This window comes from Mastomys coucha, unplaced genomic scaffold, assembly GCF_008632895.1.
Source record: "Mastomys coucha isolate ucsf_1 unplaced genomic scaffold, UCSF_Mcou_1 pScaffold20, whole genome shotgun sequence".
In the NCBI taxonomy this organism is placed as follows: Eukaryota; Metazoa; Chordata; class Mammalia; order Rodentia; family Muridae; genus Mastomys; species Mastomys coucha.
In genome coordinates this window covers 106682865-106704132 of record NW_022196903.1, presented here as the reverse complement: position 1 = coordinate 106704132, position 21268 = coordinate 106682865, and the positions used below count along the sequence as shown (strand labels likewise).

The 21268-nt window shown below is 44.0% G+C and overlaps 1 protein-coding gene across 1 annotated transcript; it reads left to right on the top strand.

Moving 5' to 3' along the window:
- Window positions 1–4: 4 nt before the first annotated feature.
- Window positions 5–17774, top strand: Emc3 (ER membrane protein complex subunit 3). Its single transcript, XM_031382929.1, has 8 exons — window positions 5–306; window positions 9136–9193; window positions 9533–9626; window positions 11126–11230; window positions 11721–11802; window positions 13997–14076; window positions 15231–15313; window positions 16610–17774. Exons 1-8 carry the CDS (start codon window positions 152–154, stop codon window positions 16736–16738), a joined length of 786 nt encoding a protein of 261 aa, XP_031238789.1. The 5' UTR covers window positions 5–151; the 3' UTR covers window positions 16739–17774.
- The last annotated feature ends 3494 nt before the right edge of the window (window positions 17775–21268 follow it).

The window sequence follows — 21268 nt, the reverse complement described above, 5'->3', positions numbered from 1 at the left end:
GGAAGTTGAAGACCTGGCGGCCCAGCTGGAAACAGTGCGCGGTGAAAGCTCGGCTGCCCCAGATTCCACAGACTGAGGGGCGGGTGAAGGCCCGAGCTGAAATCCGGGAGGAACCCAACTCCTCCCAACCCGCCGCCAACTCTCAGCGAAGATGGCGGGGCCCGAGCTGCTGCTTGACTCAAACATCCGCCTCTGGGTGGTCCTGCCCATCGTTATCATCACTTTCTTCGTGGGCATGATCCGCCACTACGTGTCAATCCTACTGCAGAGCGATAAGAAGCTCACCCAGGAACAAGTGTCTGACAGGTCAGTACCCTCACCCTATCCTGCCGACCTCACTCCCGGGTGACCTTGGTTCAAGAAAGTGCAGGGATTCTATCACTTTAACTGAGTTTTCATCGCGCCCCTTCTGGTATGGTAGATTGACCTTGGCGGTTAGCCGGGTTTCACTTTTGTCTGTAAAATGGGAATAATATCAGTACCTACCTAAGAGAGAACGGGCATCAGGATGTTAGATTAGATGATATTTAAAGCCTTTACCCCAGGGCCTGGCATATACTAAGTGGTTTTAGAAAACGTTAATATTGTTAGGCTAGTGGCCAACCGTCAATGAAGTTATCTATGAAATATACTGCTCCATTCCGTACCCGCCGAGAGCCAGATGCATTAGTACCTTTAGTCCTGCTAACATTTATTTAGTCAAGTGGATTTCATAATCTACATTCTACCAAACAACTGTAATGGTCTGCGGAGATGCTAAAGTATAAAGTGCCTCCAAAGCTTCGAGACTGCTACAAAGACTTGTAAGGAGGATCATTTCACCTGCCTAACGTGGAGGCCTCCTCTCCTCACTTGCCTTCTGACAGTGTTTTTCTGTGGAGACAGAACTTTGACATAACTTCAGCCAATACAAACACATGCCATTTCACATTAAAATCAGTAACAGTTTTCAGTCACTTATTCTAGTCATTCTCAGAGACTATCTGAAAAAAGTGCTGCTGTTTCCTTGACATGTCCAGATCACATAGGAATCACTTTAACAAAGAGAGTGTCAGTTTCCAACGTTTCTGCAGAGATCAGTTAAAAAAAAAAATCTTATTTTATTGTATTTAAAAGTTACTTTCTTTTTGTGGCTAGTAATACCGGATTTCCATTTGCTGATGATATAAAGATTGCCTTAAATTAAAAACACTTTAAAATAAAAAAGATTTATTTACTTTATGTGAGTACACTGTTGCTGTCTTCAGACAGCAGAAGAGGGCATCAGATCCCACTAGAGATGGTTGTGAGCCACCATGTGGTTGCTGGAAATTGAACTCAGGACCTCTGGAAAGGTAGTCAATGTTCTCAACAGCTGAGCCCTAAAAACACTTCTCCAGCAATGAGATTGTGATGTAACTCAACTGGGTACAGTGCTTGGACAACTGGCCTTGAAGCCCTGGATTCTTTACCCTAGCATAAGCCAGATGTGGCAGCGCAAGCCTGTAATCCCAGGACTCAAAGCTGTAGGTAGGAAGATCAGAAGTTCAAGCAAGCTACCTGTAGTCTGGAAGTCAGGCTGATGTACATGAGAACCTGTCCCCCAAAATGTACAACTTTGTCATTTTCAATTGTCTTTCCTTAGTTTTTTTTTTTTGTCTTTCCTTATATGTGGCTGCTGATAATAATATAATATTAATAATAATAATGAGCCAGCTTTATGAAGCATTCTAAGCAGGTATAGTGGTAAGGACTTACATCCATTAATTTATTTAAAACCCCAAAACAACTCGATGTGGTTGATACTGTCCTCATTTTATAGAAACCGAGACTTTAACAGAGTTTCACGATAGTAATAGCTGATGACAATTCAGGACTAAGCTAAATCTTGTGGTTCCCAAGCCTCTTCTTTCTATTCCCCAGCAGTGGACACTATGATTATTTTTGTGTGGCATTAGTTTCAGAGTTGACTAGAGGCGGCCCCCTGAAGCAAGCCTTAGGAATTTAGCTTAGTACAGACTTGAAAACTACAAGAAGATGGGGAATGGAAAAAACTCAGTAATTTAAATCTTACTTAGTTTTTTTGAAATATCTACCTTTGCTAGCATGGTGCTGCATGCCTTTCATCCCAGCACTCAGGAAGCAGAAGCAGGTAGATAATGTGAGAGTTCCAGGACAACCTGTTCTCCATAGCAAGTTCCAGGACAGCCAGAACTACATAATAGAGAGACCCTGTCTCAAAAAAAAAAAAAAAATGGTTTTGTTTTGTTTTGTTTTTTGTTCTTTGTGATTGAGTGTTTGCCTGAATGTATGTACTGTGTATGTACTGTGTGTGTAGTGCCTGTGGAGACCAGAAAAGGGTAATGGATCCACTGGAGTTGGAGTTACAGATAGTTAGTTGGGAGCCGCCATGTGGGAGCTAGGAACTAAACCAGGGTCCTCTGCAAGAACAGCAAGCGGGCTAACTACTCGCCATCGCTCCAGCCCCATTCAATAGTTTCCGATTCCTATAAAATAATTATCATTTTATCCTCACAATGAAGCATGCTATCCTAACTCCACTTTTATTTCATTTTATTTTATTTTAAAAATGTGTTTACTATTATATGTAAGTACACTGTAACTGTCTTCAGACACACCAGAAGAGGGCGTCAGATCTCATGGATGGTTGTGAGCCACTATGTGGTTGCTGGGATTTGAACTCAGGACCTCTGGAAGAGCAGTCAGTGCTCTTAACCCCTGAGCCATCTCTCCAGCCCCTATTTTATTTTTTTAATAATTAATATGTTTTAGGATCAATAATTTTTTTTTTAGATATTCTTTATTTACATTTCAAATGTTCTCTCCTTTCCTGGTTTCCCTGCTGAAAAAAAACCCTATTCCTTCCCCCCTCCCCCCCCATCCCCCTGCTCACCGACCCATCCGCTCCCACTTCCTGACCCTGGCATTCCCCTACACTGGGGCATAGAGCCTTCACAGGACCAAGGGCTTCTCCTCCCATTAATGACTGACAAGGCTATCCTCTGCTACATAAGCAACTGGAGCCATGAGTCCTACCATGTGTACTCTTTGGTTGGTGGTTTAGTCCATGGGAGCGCTGGTCCTACTGGTTAGTTCATCCTATGGGACTGCAAAACCCTTCAGCTCCTTGGGTCCTTTCTCTAGCTCCTTCATTGGGGATCCTGGGCTCAGTCCAATGGATGGCTATGAGCTTCTACTTCTGTATTAGTCGGACACTGTCAGAGCCTCTCAGGAGACAGCTGTATCAAGGAAAATTAGAGAAATTAAACAGACTTCCCAAAGTAATCAGGGTAATAAAACATTGTATATTTATACTAACCTAGATTGATTATAACTATATGATACAGTTTTCTGCCCTGGTTCACCTTACAGTTTTAGAGTAATGGTTCTAAAGGACATCAGACCCTCAGCTCTTTTTGTATTCTACAAATGAATTCACACTTGATGCAGTTTATGTATAAGAAGGTTTGTTTGTTTGTTTTTCAAGAACTTTTAAAAGGTAACACAATGTTTAAGTTATAATAATCAGAAATAAGGGAAAGATTTTTAGTAAGATGATTTGCATTTCAGACATGCGTATTAGTACACAGCTATCTTACAAGATGTCACATGCATACATGTGACATACATTTATCTAGCTATAAAATCACAACTAGGACAGGTCAACTGTGGGCTAAAGCAGATGATATCACAGAGGCAGTACTGTCTATAAATGGTATACCAAGTCTACACAGAACCAAGTTTGATTTTCCCCCCACCCTGGGTGCTTCCTGTTTATAAACTTAGTAAATATAAAGCCTGCACTCCTTCCACACTGAAGGTAGGTTTGTGCCTTAGATAACTAGAACAGTTTAATGAGGTATACAGAAGTAGTGCAGCACATAGAACAGTTCCTTGTTACATAACTGTACCTAGCATCGAGGGTATCATAACATCTTTGAATCTATGACAACTGACAGTTATATGGCATTTCTCCACACTGTCATTATGACAATCAAAAATGTTCCAAATATGTCCAACAGAGTGGCTTACACCTACAATCCTAGAGCGTGGGTAGGATCGCCATGAGTTTGAGGTCAGCCTGGGCTATAGAGTAAGGCATTGTCTCACACCAATCCTCTCCATTGAAATAGCCAGGGATAGTGGTACACAACTATAATCCCAGCACATGAGAGGATGAGGCAGGAGAATTGAGACTTCATGGCCAGCCTGGGCTAAGTGAAACACTGTCTCAAAAGAAACAAAAACAGAAAGTTGCCCAGATCTCCATAAGGCCTCTAGAGGATGGTACTATCCCTATGGAGAGTCACGTATAGGGAGCATCTCTCGTCATAATTACTCCATCTCTAAGTGAGGTGTTTGGATCATGTCCACTCTGACGTGGTGCAAACTTTACCCCACCAAAAACTGTTCTTGGGACTGCTAATGTTAAAAGTACTTATTGCTCTTTCAGAGGACCTGAATTCAGTTCCCAGCACCTGTGTTAGGTAGCTCACAACTGCCAATAACCTCAACTCCAGAGGATCAGACTCCCAATTTCAAGGGCACACAAAGCATGCATTCACAGATATACACAAAAATAAATTAATTTAAAAAAATGTTCTTTATTGTAAAGCATTTCTTTTGATATGGCATGAATTGACATTACCCTGAATAGTCACAAAAGTGGAAAATTGCTATCTTATGTTATTTTAACTTTTACTGAGTCGAAATTTAGCTATGGGCCAGATACAGTGGCACATGACTTTAGTCCCAGCACTTGAGAGGCAGAGGCAGATGGATCTCTTATGTTTGAAGCTAGCCAGGTCTAAAGAGTGAGTTCTAAACCAACCAAGACTATAAAGTAAGACCTTCCTTTAAAAAAATGTAAATTAACTGTAACTTTTTTTGTAAATGTATTAAACCAGAAATGAAATATATATGAACAGAATGTATTACCATATAGCTGAAGACTATATGTATATATGTATATGTATATATATGTAGTTCTCAAACTCAAAGAATATATTGATTCATTAGAGAGAAAAGAAAATGAAAACAGATTCTTGAGGATTGGGTAAAAGACACTGACTAAAAGCTAAAGTTGTGGGCAGTGAGAAGCACAGCCGGTACCTACCCAACACTGAATTCAATACCTAGAACCTATGTGGTAGAATGAGAAAACCAACTTCTGCAGGCTGTCCACTAACCTCCAACTGTGCCCCATGATGTGTGTAACACTCTATCCCAAATAAATGTATATATTTTTTTTAAAAACTGCTGCATATAATGGTATGCACCTTTAACCCAGCATTCAGAAGGCTGAGGCATCAAGAGCAGTGGTGGTGGTTTGAGTAGGCGTGGCCCCAGTAGACTCATGTGTGAGTGTTTGGCCCATAGAGAGGGGCACTATTAGGTGTCGCCTTGTTAGAGTAGGTATGGCCTTGTTGGAAGAAGTTTGTCACTGGATAGTTGGGCTTTAAGGTTTCCTAATCTCAAAGTGCACCCAGTGTGGCACAGTCTCCTGCTGCTGTGGATCAAAATGTTTGCTCCTCCAGCACCATGTCTGCCTGGACGTCTCCATGGTTGTGATGATAATGGACTAAACCTCAGAAACTTGAAGCTAGCCCTAAGTAAATGGTTTCCTTTATAAGAGTTGCCTTGGTCATGGTGCCTCTTCACAGTGATAAAACCCTACCTAAGACAAGCAGCCTATGAAATTAAACAAACAGACAAACAAACAAAAACAGGACTATATAATGGGTTTTTTTCTGTCCTAAAAAAAAAAGTCTTTAAGTCTTTTAATTTCAAATTACCAAGGCTACCCAGTACAAAGACTTACTCGTAGATATTTATAGAAATTAAAATGCAAAACTAGTGTTTTCATGTAGAAATTTTTACACTCAGGAGAATATAGTCAAGGACCCCGGCTTCAGAGCTTGAGCATCAGGAGTACACAGGCTAAGTCAACCTTCCCTTGATCGCCATCCTCAGCCTCAACTCTACAGAGTTCCTCAGTAGTTTCAGTGTAAGGGCTTAGCTGGAGTTTTGTCATCTGAGTGTCTGGGAAAGCCCTGACTTACCACAGTAAAGAAGCCTACAGGTGGCCAGTGCTGTGCCCTGCACTCCAGGGAGGTACAAAACAAGACAGTGGCAAGCCTCTACTCTAATGGAGCTTCAGTCCAAGTGATAAAACAGGCAAAAAGAAAAATAATAGGCCCCACCAACCCAGGGTGTGCCGGTCTAACAGTGAACACTTCAAATGAGATGAGAATGCCAGTGAGATGGCTCAGTGTTGGATTAAAGGCTGTGGTTGCCAAGCCTGACCAATGGCCTGAGCTTGATCCTGAGTACTCACATGGTAGCAAGAGAGACCTGATTCCTGCTCATTGTCCTCTGACCTCCACATGTGTACGATGGCATGCGGACAATACACACACACACACACACACACACACATTAAATAAATGTTAAAAATAAATTCACTGTGATGATGTAGACAGGCTCAGCTTAAATCCCTTCAATATTTTACTTCTTATAAGATCATGGCCTTATATAGTGGGTCCCACATTGCCTTGAATAGTCTGTTTTTGTTTGTTTTTTATGTGTATGAGTGTTTTGCCTGCATGTATGTAATGTATACCACCTGTGTGCCTAGTGCCCTCAGAGTTCAGAAGAGGAGGTTGGAACTAGAACTGAGTTATAGATGGTTATAAGCCAACATGTGGGTGCTGACAACCAAACCCAGGTCCTCTACAAGAGCAGGAAGTTATCTTAACCACTGAGCCATCTCTCCAGCCCTCACGCTGCATTTTGCCCACCTCTTCTTGCTCATTTCGTCTCGTGTATGGCCTGTCCTCAGCCAGAGTGTTGATTTTGTTACAGCACCCATACCTGTGACATCCCATGATGCTTTGACTTGGTAATTCCCACTCATCCTTAAGATTCCTACCTATGGGACTGGCAAGATGGCTCAGTGGTTAAGAACATGTGTTGTTCTTGCAGAGGATCAATGCCCAGCACCCACATGGTGGCACAACATGTACTACAACCTTACATACAAGGAGATCCAACACCCTCTTCTGGCTTCCAAGGGCACCAGGCACACAGGTGGTATACAGATAAATAGTCAGACAAAACATACATATGCATAAAATAAAACTATAACAGATTCCTACTTAATCTTACATTCTGAGTATAGATTCCTCTTGCGAAGCACCCTCTGTCATACACTCCCATAATGCCTCCTCGTTCTTTGGGATGCAATGGTTCAATTTCATATTTGTTCCTACAGTTAGGATTTTCTTTCTTTCTTTCTTTCTTTTTTTTTTGTTTTTGTTTTTTTGTTTTTTTCGAAACAGGGTTTCTCTGTATAGCCCTGGCTGTCCTGAAACTCACTCTGTAGACCAGGCTGGCCTCAAACTCAGAAATCCACCTGCCTCAGGACTTTCTTTTTTTAGATAATATGTCTTGTAGCTCAAGCTGTCCTCAAACTTGCTATATAGTGAAGGATGCTGCCGCCTCCAAGGACCAGGATTATATTGGTGTGCTATCATACTGTGTTTATTTGTTGAATTTCTTTGTTTAAACATCAGGGAAGTGTATATTTTTATCATTGTTTATGGCACTCACATGGTATCTGTCAGTTAGAAGTTTAAGAAATATGTGTGTAGTAAAAGCCTGAGTCTGTGCTTAGACACATTGTGTGTGGCAGTTTAGGGAATTGACAGGACTTGCCCAAGATCACAGTGTAAAAGTCACAGACGGCCAAGCACAGTAGCACACACCATTACTCCCAGTATTCAGAAGGCAGAAGCAGGCAGATTTCTGTGAGTTCAAGGCCAGCCAGGGCTCCATAGTGAGACTGTATAAAACTAGCAGAGACAGGATCCAAATAAGGACAAATGATTATAATAGTCTCCAATTTTTTAAACATATTTATAATTAGTTTATGTGTATGGGTATTGTGCTTGCTTGTGTGTGTGTATACCGTGTGCATTCAGTGCTTTAGGAGTCCACAAAAGAGCATTGGATTCCCTGGAACTAGAGTCAGATAGTTGTGAGCTGCCATGTGGGTGCTAGGACTTCAACTCAGGTCCTCTGGATGAGCACTCAGAGAGCCTAACTATGAGCCATCTCTCCAGCCCCAAGCCTCCGAATTCTTACTTTCTGTCTGAACTAAGCTTTTCACAGAATAGTCTTGGTACAGTCCATTCGTGGAATATCTGTAGCCAAGCTCCCAGGGAACAGAACATATCACACATGTCTAAAAGACAGACTGCTGTGGACTGTCACGAGGCTGAGAGGAGGAGACGCAGGTGGAGTTCTTGGGAAGAATCTATGTGGAAGATGAGCTCAAGGCAGGAAGTGGGGCGGGTGGGGTGTTACTGACTGGAGAGGCTGGCAGCTGGGCATGTGGAGGGTGCCAGCCGACCCCACTGGCTCTGACTACTTGGAGCATGTGGCTCGTGCTGAGCAGGAATGAGAAGGCTGAGCGTGGCTTTCTTGTATGCATTTCTGCCTACTGTTCTCTCACTTCTCAAGATTTTCCATTGACCCAAGGGCTCTTCCCCTCTCCATCCATTAAACAACTTTTGAAAACCCAGGGAAAAGTATGGTACTTTTATTTCTATTGCATATTATTTGTTCTAAAAATCACCAATAATGTATTCAGTAACTGTTGAAGAGTTAGAAGGAAGTTGGTCTGGGCCCTGGGTGGAATTTATCTCTGTTATCTGTCAGGTAACAGCAATCGTGAGGCCTGTCCTCATTTCTGAGTGAATGAAGAAGTTCCTCTTTTGCCCTCACCTTCCTCTCACCCCTGCCTCCAAATCTCAGAGCACTATCCAGATACTCTTTCCTTGCAAGGAGAGTTCCTTTGTGTCTCACGGTGAATCCTGAAAGGCCAAGTGCAATGTCCCCAATTGTCTTCCTTAGAAACCTTTATTTGTTCAGAGCCCAGTCACTCTGTAAGACTACCTTTGTGAAAACCTGAGTGTTAAGTTGAATATGTTTCATTGATTTTTAGGGTTTTTGGAAAGTTTCCACGCCCAGCTATTGCCAAACAGGCTCTCCTGTATGTCTGAGTGGGCCTTCTACCTTCGCTCGCTTTCTTCTGTTTTACATTTTAACATCCCTTTGTCTTGTGTTTTTCAGTCAGGTCCTAATTCGAAGCAGAGTCCTCAGGGAAAATGGAAAATACATTCCCAAGCAGGTACTTACTCTGATCTTTTATTTAAAAGCTCCACTATTCACCTGTAAGGGCAGTAAAAACCTAAATGTTTTTTTATAAGAGGACGCCAGGGAAAACTGGAGGTGGCCGTGCAGTTATTAAGCTGCAGCCTGGTGGTGTTTGCTGGTACTTGCCCTCACCCTTCTCAGGAAATTGTTTAAATGTGACTCGGCTAACGTGTCAGATTGGCTGCCAAGGAGCCTGACAGCTCAGAGTGTAGAAGTACATTCCAAGGCCTGTAGTCAGTTCCCTGGGGAGAATTTGGCAATTTACTATGTCACAACTCTCATATTTAAAAAAGATTTTCTTTTTTTCTACTAGTCTTTCTTAACACGAAAATATTACTTCAACAACCCAGAGGATGGATTTTTCAAAAAAACAAAAAGGAAGGTTGTGCCACCTTCCCCTATGACAGGTATGTTTATTCAACATAGGTGGTTACACATTAAGTCCCAGGAGATAGTCATGTAAAGGACTTAGAAACCATCTAATTATCTCTGGGGTATTGGGGCATATTGCTTTTTTGAGGCCCCATGCAGTGTCCAAGATGGAAGGCAAGGCCTCATACATGTTTGGTGAGTACTCTCCCACTTGGGTGCATCCCCAGCCCCTAAGATAAGAGGCCTTGAAAGTGGGGCCCTCTTTCTCCAATAAATCCACAAATCCTGGTTTATCGAACTCTTTGTTAGGTGCTGTAGGAACTTGGGACCAGTTCTAGTGTCTAGATTGTTGCTGGAAGATAGTACCTTATGTCTTGTGCCCGAATGAAGAGCAGTTGCTCCTTGATTGTCCACACCAACATGCAGTTCATGACCTCACTAATGTATGACTCCCACCATCCCTGTTTTGTGAAAAGTGACTATGTAAAATGGACCAAAGCAGTGTGTTCTGTGTTGACCTCTCTTTCCAGTCTCTTTCTTCTAGGTGATATAATCAATCTTTCTGATCCATACAGAAGATACTCGTGTTAACACTTAGGAGCAACAAAATGTTAGTGTACATATGAAAAAGATAACCACCACACTAGTCCAGGGGATGCAAATCAAAGCAAGATGTCCTTTTAGTCTGTTAAACCAAAGATTAAAGGTGTTCAAAGCCATGCTTGTCAAGGCCTTATTATGACTCGATACTCCACACCCCCCCCCATTCCACCCCCCAAAAAAGAATTACTCTTTAGAAACACATAAATAAGAGATTTGTCTGTTACCTATTACAAGGTAGGTAGCCCCAGCACCCCTGGTGGAAATGGTTGAGGATGATAATACTGAGTGATATGGGGCTGGAGAGGTGACAGAGGGCCCAGGTACAGTTCCCAGCTCCCACATGAAAGCTCACAACTGTCTATAACTCCAGCTCCAGGGAATCTGATGCCACGAATGCACAGATATATGTGTAGGCAAAAAAATCCCATGCATTTTTTTAATCTTTAAAAAAAATACATATATGTATATTGAGAGATTGGTACCATGCAATGTGAGAATGTCATCAAAAATTATTTTTTCTTTTTTGATATTGAGAACTGCTCTACAGCCTCCTGCATGGTAAGCAGTGTTCTGCCCTGAGCTACATCGACAGCCCTTCTTCATAACATAATTAATTTTCAAAGACAGATTGAGAGGTAGAAAGATATGCAACAGAGAACTCAAAGGATTTCAGGAAAGGGTGGAGAAGAATTATCTACATCTTACGTTCTGAGATCATTTGAACTTGTACAGTAAGCCTGATGGCTGGCCCGCTATGCTGCCACATGCCTTTCACCCGCAGTCAGAAAGCAGTGACAGGCAAACCTCTGTTTGTCAAGACCAGCTGGGCTACACAGTAAGACCCTATCTTAAAAACAACTGTCTGACTTACATTTGTGAAGAGTCTCTGCCAACAAAGGGAAACCTGGTGTTTTCTTCTGGTTTGTCCCAGACCCCACCATGCTCACAGACATGATGAAAGGGAACGTCACGAATGTCCTCCCAATGATTCTTATCGGCGGATGGATCAACATGACGTTTTCAGGCTTTGTCACAAGTAAGTTTCAGGTCTAGGAGACCTCTTACTTCCTTTACCTGGGTCCCTTTCTCCGTTCTACTGAGCACGTAATGTCACCTCGTGGTCAGTATGATTTCTTGTGAAAATAACATTTTTTTGAACAAAAATGTTGAGTTCCAGTCTAATTCAGAGTTCCCAGTGTAGATGCTTTCTAACTAAAGGTGACACAGGAGTAGTTGAGGCTTTATGCACGCTTCTCCCAAATGTCAGGTTCATCCTGAGTACCTGCTGGCTCCATAGTCTAGAAACTGAACTCCCTTAGGGCAATCAGAGCACAGTGACATTTTAGCTATTCTCTTCTCCAAAGGCTGCCACCAATTTCCTTGTGAAAATCATTTTCTAGAAGCCAGTGATACAGAGTTCCCACCTCCTCTGGGAAAGAACGTGTGTGTTCACACTTCAGCTGGCTCGGGTGCCTACCAGGAACTTTCTTGAAGCAAAAACAAGGTGTTTTTCTCTTTGCCTACAGCTAAGGTCCCGTTTCCACTGACACTTCGCTTCAAGCCTATGCTTCAGCAAGGAATAGAGCTGCTCACCCTAGACGCATCCTGGTGAGTGTGTGGTCTAAAGAGTTCTAGTTTTCAGTTCACTAGATTGAGGCTGTTTCAGTGTGAGAGGTTTTGCTTCTTTCTTCCTTCCTTCCTTTCTTCCTTCCTTCTTTTTTCTTTTTTCTTTCTTAAATGAAAGCTGTATTTGAAATGCCACTGCTAGACTAAAACAGTTTTACAGGGGTCTTACCGAAAGAAGGTTTGTCAGCCTCTCTTCTTAGATCTTAGGAATGCAGGAGTGAAGGTATTGAACATCTCCTCTGCCCCAGGAAAATGGAAAGGTTAAGTAGTCTGGCCAAGCAGTGTTTCTTAGCAATGCCCCAAAGCTTATGAGAATGGAATTTGTCGGCTCTGTTACTGAAACACTGAGATCATCGCCATTTTGGAGGCGCAGGTCGTGACCCTGTAGCCTCATTGCTGTGGATCTGTGATGCAGCAGAGCGTGGCAGTGCCATGTAATGAAGGTGCATGCTCAGCTTAGGATCAGAGCACAAGAGAGAAAGATGAGGCATCCAGACTCTACAATCTCTCCAGGAACACCCCCAGTGTCCTAAAACTGCCCACTAGGCTTCTATGTCCTAAAGGCTCCCCCACCTTCCATTAGGACCACAGACTGGGGCCCAAGCCTTTAATACATGAGCTTGTTTGTTTGCTCGTTTTGCTTTTTGTGAGACAGGGTCTCTCTGCATAGTCATGGCTGTCTTGGAACTCATTATGTGTGGACCAGGCTAGTCCCAAAATCACAGCAATCTATCTGCCTCTTCTCTGCCTTCCGCGTGATGGAACTAAAGGCATGTGCAATCATATCAGGCTAACACATGGGCTTTTTAAAAGAACATTCCAGATGCAAATTATAGAAGTATTTGTTCTAGCCGGGCAGTGGTGGTACACACCTTTAATCCCAGCACTTGGGAGGCAGAGGCAGGTGGATTTCTGAGTTTGAGGCCAGCCTGGTCTACAGAGTGAGTTCCAGGACAGCCAGGGCTATACAGAGAAACCCTGTCTCGAGAAACCAAAAAGAGAGAGAGAGAGAGAGAAATGTTTAGTTTGTTCTATCATTTTCCTTAGTTCCAGTCACCATGCTGGGTATTTTCCATGTGTTATCTTAGCCTCACAGCAACCCTGTGAGGTCTGCAAAAGTTATTTACTGGTGGTCCACACACAGCTCTACCATAACCAGTACTTGCACCTGTTTCCACTCCAATGACTTATAACAGAATATCAAACGAGAATCTAAAAACTCTGTTGGGAAACACTGGTCTGATACCCAGAGTAAAAAATAACATTGGCTCCTGTGATCCTTCCAGACTGTTCTGTCTGTGGCTTCTCAAGGACTGGCCTGAAACAAACTCAAACAAGAAGAGGAGAGTCAAGTGGCAATTTGGACTCTTCTGGTTTGAGGAGAGCAATTTCTGGTTGTGTGAGTCTAGGGCAAAGAAAATGCCTCACCCTGCTCTGTGTGAGAAGAAAAGCTACACATGAGCTATGTGACTCTGTGAAAATTTTCCCTGCCAGGCTCACTGACTAAGCATAAATGCCAGGGTTGGAGAAAAGCTTATCTTTTCTCAGCATTTGGACAGGTATATATCCCACGTATGAGGGCAGACAGGGGAACCAGGCAGTGTTCCAGTGGAGCTGCAGTGCTTGCTTCAGCAGCACACACTAGAATAGCTGCTGTGGACAGATCATCGGCATTGCAAGACCGATGCACCTACTTACAGTCTACTGCAGTAGCCAGAGCAGACCCAGTCAAGTGTTGCTCTTCTCACGTGGATAGCATTCTTCATTCGCCCTTTGGTTTCTATTACATGTAAGCACATTTATGGCTTCCCAAGTTGGGTGGTGAGGTGAAGGCTGGATGATCAAGTTCCAAATTTGGTCTGGTAGCCTTCATGCTGAGCATTGCAAATGCTTCCCAAAAGTCACCCCTGGTCCTCTCCACTAAGTGGGGAGCACACAAACACACCAACACTCCTAGAGAATGGGGTTCAGAGTGGATGGCCTCTTTCCGCATGTAACTCAGTGCCACGTGTTAGAAGACAGCCTTACTGTGTTACTGTGTTCATTTCCTTTGTGGTTGTGCCTTGGCTATGTACAGTGTGTCTTGATTCTGACATACAGTGAGCAGCTGTGGGTGGTGCCAATGTGAACGCTCTTCATCTCCCTAACCCGCCCCACTCTCCTGTTGCTTTGCTAGGGTGAGTTCTGCATCCTGGTACTTCCTCAATGTGTTTGGGCTTCGGAGCATTTACTCGCTAATCCTGGGCCAAGATAATGGTAAGAAGCATAGTGTTAGTGAGCAGCTGCTTCCTGTTAAGGTGGGGTAGGCACCTGCTTCCTGTTGTTGTTTAGCATGGCCCTACATAGTGCTCTGGTTGGTGAGTTTCTAAGGATGGTCTTAACCTCAAAGCTCGGCTGGCGAGATTGTACTGGCTGCTCTTTGAAAGGTCCTCAGTTCAGATCCCAGCAAACACATGGTGGCTCATAACCACCCGTGATGAAATCTGACTCTTCTGGTGCGTCTGGAGACAGCTACAGTGAATTACGCCAGATCGAGCGGGACTGGAATTCAATTCCCAGCAGCCACACACATGATGGCTCACGACCATCTATACAGCTACAGTGTACTCATACACATAAAATAAATGAAAAATAAAATAGATCTTAAAAAAAAAAACAGATGCAAAGCTCAGACTGAACATGAGCATTTCTCCCAGCAGTAACTGAGCAGTCCTTGGTTTCTCAGAGGCTGACACCTTTGTGTAAGGACTCAGCACTCCATTAAGCGTGTGAACCTGAGGCCTAAGGAAGGACCTGGCTAGATGAGTTCCTTTATGGAGCAGACTCCTCACCACTGCTAAATTTGGCTCTTGTTCAGTGATGAAGGCCTCGCATACTGTGAACTACTGATTGCTTTTCTATACAGTAGGGTCTTAATAGTTGCCTTATGGGGTTAAGAGCAAATAAAGGATAAAACAGTGAAATACCTGGGCTAATAGCCTTGCTCAGTAATTAGTGTCTAGTGTCATATTGACTTTTTTTTTCTTTTTTGATGTTTTAAAGAGACAGGGTTTCTCTGTGTAGCCCTGGCTGTCCTGGAACTCACTCTGTAGACCAGGCTGGCCTCGAACTCAGAAATCCGCCTGCCTCTGCCTCCCAAGTGCTGGGATTAAAGGCGTGCGCCACCACCTCCCGGCTCATATTGACATTTAAAATAAAGTTTGGAGCACTTTAGTTTTGTCTGTGTTCCACCTATAATCACCCCCATTTTCCTGGACTTTCCCAGAATCACATACCACGGGTGACCAGGCCAGTCAGGTGTGCAATTCTCAAACCCACCACCAAGCAGCTATAAGTCATGCATGTGCTCCTTTAAGGGTGCTGGGTAGTTATGGAGCCTTAGTACTCACTGGGCCTGTCTTATGCTGCAGCCGCTGACCAGTCACGAATGATGCAGGAACAGATGACAGGAGCAGCGATGGCCATGCCTGCGGACACCAACAAAGCTTTCAAGGTACACATCAGAGACCATTCAGAACTGCAGGGATATCTCAGACTTACACCAGTCCTCCCTTAACCACAGTTCACAGTTGATCACATTCAAGTGCAGTCCAAATGAGCGGTATGATGAAATGTGTTGTCCTGCCCAGTGTATCCACACTGTATGTACTGCGCGCCTCATGACAGTTGAGAGAGAGAAACCATATTTCCATTACTTTCATTACAGTTTACTCTTGTTCTATTGTTCTAGTTTTGAAAATATTTTTTAATTTTATCTGCACATTTGTGCACCTAGGATTATGTATATATGTGGACCACATGCATGCAGGTGCTTGTAGAGGTCAAAGGGGCATTGCATACCCTGGAACTTGAGTTATAGGTGGTTATAAGCTACCATGTAGGTGCTAGGAACTGAACCCAGGTCCTCTACAAGAGCAGAAGTGCTCTTAACTGCAGAGCCACCCCTCCTGCCCCTCTGTATAATGTTTATACAGCAAAATCTCACTTGATGTTTTTCATGATTAAAAGATAAAAATAAAAAGGAAGTTCCTCATTCTAGTTCTCAAGGGAATATAGAAAGATATCTTAGAAGTAGGCCTCTAATCCCAGCACTCAGGAGGCAGAGGCAGGCAGATGTCTGTGCATCCCAGGCCAGCCTGGTATACATAGCAGGTTCCAGACCAGCCAGATCGGCATAGTAAGACCCTGTCTCAAAATAATAAATAATAATAATAATAGTTTGATGGGCCAGGTGTGGCAGTGTGTGCCTAGAATCCCTGTCCTTAAGAGGCTGAGGCTTGAAGACTCAGAGTTTGTGGTCAGCCTATACTGCATGAGACCTTACCTCAAAATACAGCAAAACAACAAAATTCCAAAACATGAACATAAAATTAAAACATGTCTTTGTGACCGTGTATTGGACAGCTTTGTTTTGTTTTTAATTTACACATGTGGGTATTTTGTGTATGTCTGTGAGTGTGTCTTAACTGCTGAGCCCTCTCTCCACTGCTGAGCCCTCTCTCCGTGGTTTTTGGCTTTTTGAGACAGTTTCCTACCTCTGCCTTCCAAGTGCTGGGATTGTAGGCATGCTCAACCGTGCCTGGCCTTAGTGAGCTTTTAAAGATTGTTTATGAGTGTTCATATATCTGGGAGGCATGTGGACATCTCTCTGCTTCACATGATCCAGTGAGCTCATTCACAGAACATCCTTGCTTAGCTACTGGGCCAAGGGGTAGTCACTCCATGCTGCCCCCAGCTGTCAGCTCAGTGGCAAGCATCCCTCTCAGCCCTTTGTTCTCTTCCTTTGCAGACAGAGTGGGAAGCCTTGGAACTGACAGATCACCAGTGGGCGCTTGATGATGTGGAAGAAGAACTCATGGCCAGAGACCTCCATTTTGAAGGCATGTTCAAAAAGGAACTGCAGACGTCTATATTCTGACCACATTCGGGGTCAGCTGTGTTCAGAACTTGCAGTAGCTCTTAACCTTGTAACTTCCGTGGAGCTGGAGCCTCTGAGAATAAAAAAGGAGGGTGCAGGGGCTGGCGGGTGCAGCAAGGCTCGTGCTTGTCTGAGCTGGGTTCCCCTTTATGTTGGAAACTAGAGGAAAAGGAGTTGTGGGTGATTGCTGTCTTAAAAAGTTTGTGATTATTCCTTCAGGTGACTCTAGTAAGGACGTCAGAGAAAGGGGAGACCCCATGCTACTGAGAATAGCTCAACCCTTAGCAATTACTCCATGCTTGGAAAGAGCATTGTCAGTTATAGTAATTACTATGTTCCGTCAGCCTGACTTCCAGCCACAGTAAACTCCTGTTTTCTTAGGATCCAAACACCCTGCATTTTACCTTTAATTTCTTGTTTGTGTTTTTTAACTTTCTTTATACACGTAATATACATTTTCTCTACCACAATTTAGAAACTACGGCTGAGCAGCATAGAGCTCTCTGCACTGTTCACTTGAGCCTACAGAATGACGCAGAGAGCCAGTGTAGCCCAACACTGCTGAAGTAAACTCTTTGTAGAGTGGATGCCCAGGGCCAGGGCAGACTCAGCAAACTTTTCATATCTCTTCATATTTAGTGCAGTGAAAACAGGTGACCCTGAGGCACAGCCAGACTCTCAAGTGCCTTTGGGCTCATCAGAGACAGGTTACATATACAAGTTCTTGATTGGAACTTGAGGAAATATCAACTCTATTGGCCAGTCAATGGTGCTGTACTGTAAATGGCTACTCATTTGAACGAATGACCTCATCCTAGTTCCTCTGGGCAGGAGAGAACTTTCTACTCTTGGGGCAAGAGGGCAGTTTCTGGTGGATATATAGTTCAAGGTGCCCAGGAGTCCTCTGACCAGGGAAGTGACAGGGTGCCATTTCTGTACCAAGAGGTGGGTGTGATTGCATGTTAAGCACTGTAGCCAAGAACAAGCAACTCTTGACTCTTAATTAAACAGCCCTGTTTTCTCTTTGCCTGTGAAAGTGTTGCCTCTGTGGGTTCTGAGATTTTTCTGCTGATGGGGGTGCCTGTCTTAAGAGCAGGGCTAGAAGGCTCAAGGGGAGAAACATATGAGTCTTTGCTCTCAAAGAATTCATAGGGTAGGTCTGTGAGTATAGTTCAGCGGTGTGAGTCAGTCAGTTAGTGTACATTATTCCCAGAACACACACAAAAAAAGACCTCATGAGAGAAAGCTGCTTATTTTCTTTTATCTGTATGAGTGTTTAGCTTGTATCAGGTCTGTGCACCACATGTGTGTAGTGCCTGCAGAGGCTAGAGAGAGTGGTGAGTCCCCTGGAACTGGAGTTATTGTTGGTTGTGAGCTACCGTGAGTGTGCTGGCAACCAAACCCAGGTCCCACACAAGAGCAACCAGTGCTCTTTTTTTTTCTTTTTTAAAGATTTATTTATTATTATATGTAAGTACACTGTTGCTGTCTTCAGACACACCAGAGGAGGGCGTCAGATTTCATTATGGGTGGTTGTGAGCCACCCATAATGGTTGCTGGGATTTGAACTCGGGACCTTTGGAAAAGTAGTCAGTGCTCTTACCCACTGAGCCATCTCACCAGCCTGCAACCAGTGCTCTTAAGCACATCTCTGCATCCCCAAGAGAGATCTATTGAGGCCCTCTATGAATCTGAGGGCCCAAAGGCGGGGTGATATATGAGCCATCTGAGAAGCAAACTTGATCCTGATAGTGGTGGGAAGGACTAAGGGATAGGACTTGCAGCTGGGGTAGGAGTGGGGTAAGTAACTGCTGTGTGGCATGTTGGGTGAGGGTGGGAGGGACAGCAAGGAGTTCGTGGTCATGGTCTGTTCCTGTCCTGTGCCTTCATGCCTGCCTCTGAAAAAGACATTTCCCCTTCCTGGGCCTCTGGGATAAACAACCACTCTGAAAAAGTCTGCAGCCCTCAGAAGGTTAAGTGCTTTTGCAGAATGGAAGAGAAAGAGGTAACAACCTATTAAGAGAATTGGGAAAGAGAAGTGGCACCTGCAAAACTTAGACACAGTCACAGCAGCAGCACTCAGTCACAGTGGGAGGCCACACAGCTATCAACTGAATAACTGCCATATTCATGTGAAAGACTACTAAGCAATAAAAGGAACCATGTACTGCTACTACAGCAGACCTGGTCTCTCAAAGAACCCAGTGTCACTGAATCAGTGCCCTCCCTGGTTTTGTGTGTGCGGAAGACAAAACCCAGGACCTTTGTACACTAATCAAGTGTTCTAGCACTGAGCTGCATGCCCAACCCTTCCAGGGTTTTTTCCCCCTCCTTATTTTGGACCCTTATTATGTAGCCCTACCTGGCCAACCTGGCCTTGGATTCACAGAGATCCACCTCTCGCTGCCGCTGCTGCTGCCGCTGCCGCTGCCTCTGCCTCTGCCTCTGCCTCTGCCTCTGCCTCTGCCTCTGCCTCTTCAGTGCCAGGATTAAATATGGCACCACCACAGTCAACTCCTATCCCATTCCATCCCATGTTTTAATGCAACCTCCAGAGTTAACAAATCCATAGAGATAAAGGTAGATTTAAAGGTTACCAGAGCTCAGTGGAGGAGAATGGGAAATGACTCCTTAAGGGTCCAGTTTTGTTCACAGGGTAATGTGATAGATGACTTGTCATCAATGTGATAAAATGCCTAGCAATAATCAATGAAACAACGTCTGGGTTCACAGTTTCAGATGTTTCGCTCTGTGGTTGGTTGCCTCTGGTTTCTAGACCTCTGGGGAGGAGCCAGGAAGCACTGAGTACATGACTGGGTCTTGACATTTTAAGGGGCATGCCCTGCTGAGTTAGTTGAGCTAGTTTTTTGCAATGAGGCCTTTCATCTAAAAAGTTACATCACTTCATAGTATTGGGACAAACTGGGGATCAAGCCTTTCACACATGAACCTTTAGGGAAACTTCAGCTCCAAACTAGAGAATGATAAAATGTTCTAAAGCTACATGTGACAGGAGCTAGAAGTACACCCTGTGAACTTGTCTAGGAAGTGTGCAGCTTTGTCCCATTCAGGAAGAGATGGTCTGAAAATGGGTTATGCACAGCACACTTTCAGGGTTCCCTATGGCACACTTAGGTAACTTAGGCCTACAGATGTAGCTCAGTGTATAAAGTGCTTGTCTAGCATACAGGAGGGCCTTGGGTTCAATACTAGCACTCCCTAAGTCAGGCATGATGGTGTTCTCCTGTAATAGTAGCATTCAAGGGCAATGAAAGGTGACCAGAAGTTCAAGGTCATCCTTAGCTACATACTGTGTTCAAAGCCAGCCTGGGCTACGTAAGACCCTCTCTTACATAAGCTGAATAAGTGATCTGTATGGATTAGATCTCAACCCTGTTGTGCTGGTTAGTTTTATGGCAACTTGATACAAGCTACATCTTCTGTGAGAAGGGAACCTCATTGAAAAAATGCCTCCGTAAGGCAGTCTGTGGCAAGTCTATAGAGAATTTTTTTAAATTATTTTTTAATTTAATTTATGTATATGAGTACACTGTAGCTGTCTTCAGACACAGAAGAGGGCATCGGATCCCATTACAGATGGATGTGAGCCACCATGTCACTGCTGAGAATTGAACTTAAGCCCTCTGGAAGAGCAGTCAGTGCTCTTAATTGCTGAGCCAATCTCTCCAGCCCCTGTAGAGCATTTTTTAAATTAGTGATTGGTATGGGAGGGCCCATTAGTGATTGGTATGGGAGGGCCCAGCCCCAGCCCCAGCCCCAGCCCCAGCCCCAGCCCCAGCCCATTGTAGATGGGGCCACTCCTGGGCTGGTAGGACTGAGCTGGCTAGGTTCTGTAAGCAGGCTGTGTAAGCCAGTAAGTAGCATGCCTCTATTTCCTCTGCATCAGCTCCTACTTCCAGGATCCTGCCCAGTTTGAGTTCCTGCCTTGGCTTCCTTCAGTGGACTGATTGAGGGTATTTAAGACAAACCCTTGTCTCCCCAAGGTGCTTTGTTTATGGTGTTTGACCAAGTAATAATCGCCCTAACTAAAACACCTGTCAAAAACACAGGAAGAAGGGAGAAAGGATGTTCCTCTGGAGAACCCTGACTAATACAAGATGGGAAGGGATTATTTGGTTTACAGGATACATCATAGGGAAAGCTAAAACAAGATTTGAAGCAGAGACCATGAAGGAATGCTGCTTACTGGCTTGCTCCTACTGGCTTGCTTTCTTATAGAGCCCAGGCCCCCCTGCCCAGAGACTACACAGCCCACAATGGGCTGGGCCCTCCCACATCAAACAACAGTCAAACTGTCCCCACAGCCCACAATGATAGAGGCAACCTCCCAACTGAAATTCCCTCTTCCCAGGCTTACCTAGGTTTGTGTCAGATTGACAAAAACTATGACTAGTCCTTAATAAAACGTTTCATAGTTTCATTCTGTGTGCACACGCATACTTGCTGTGAAGTGAATCTAGGGCCTCAAACACACTAAGCACATCACACATGTATCTCCAACCACCCCCC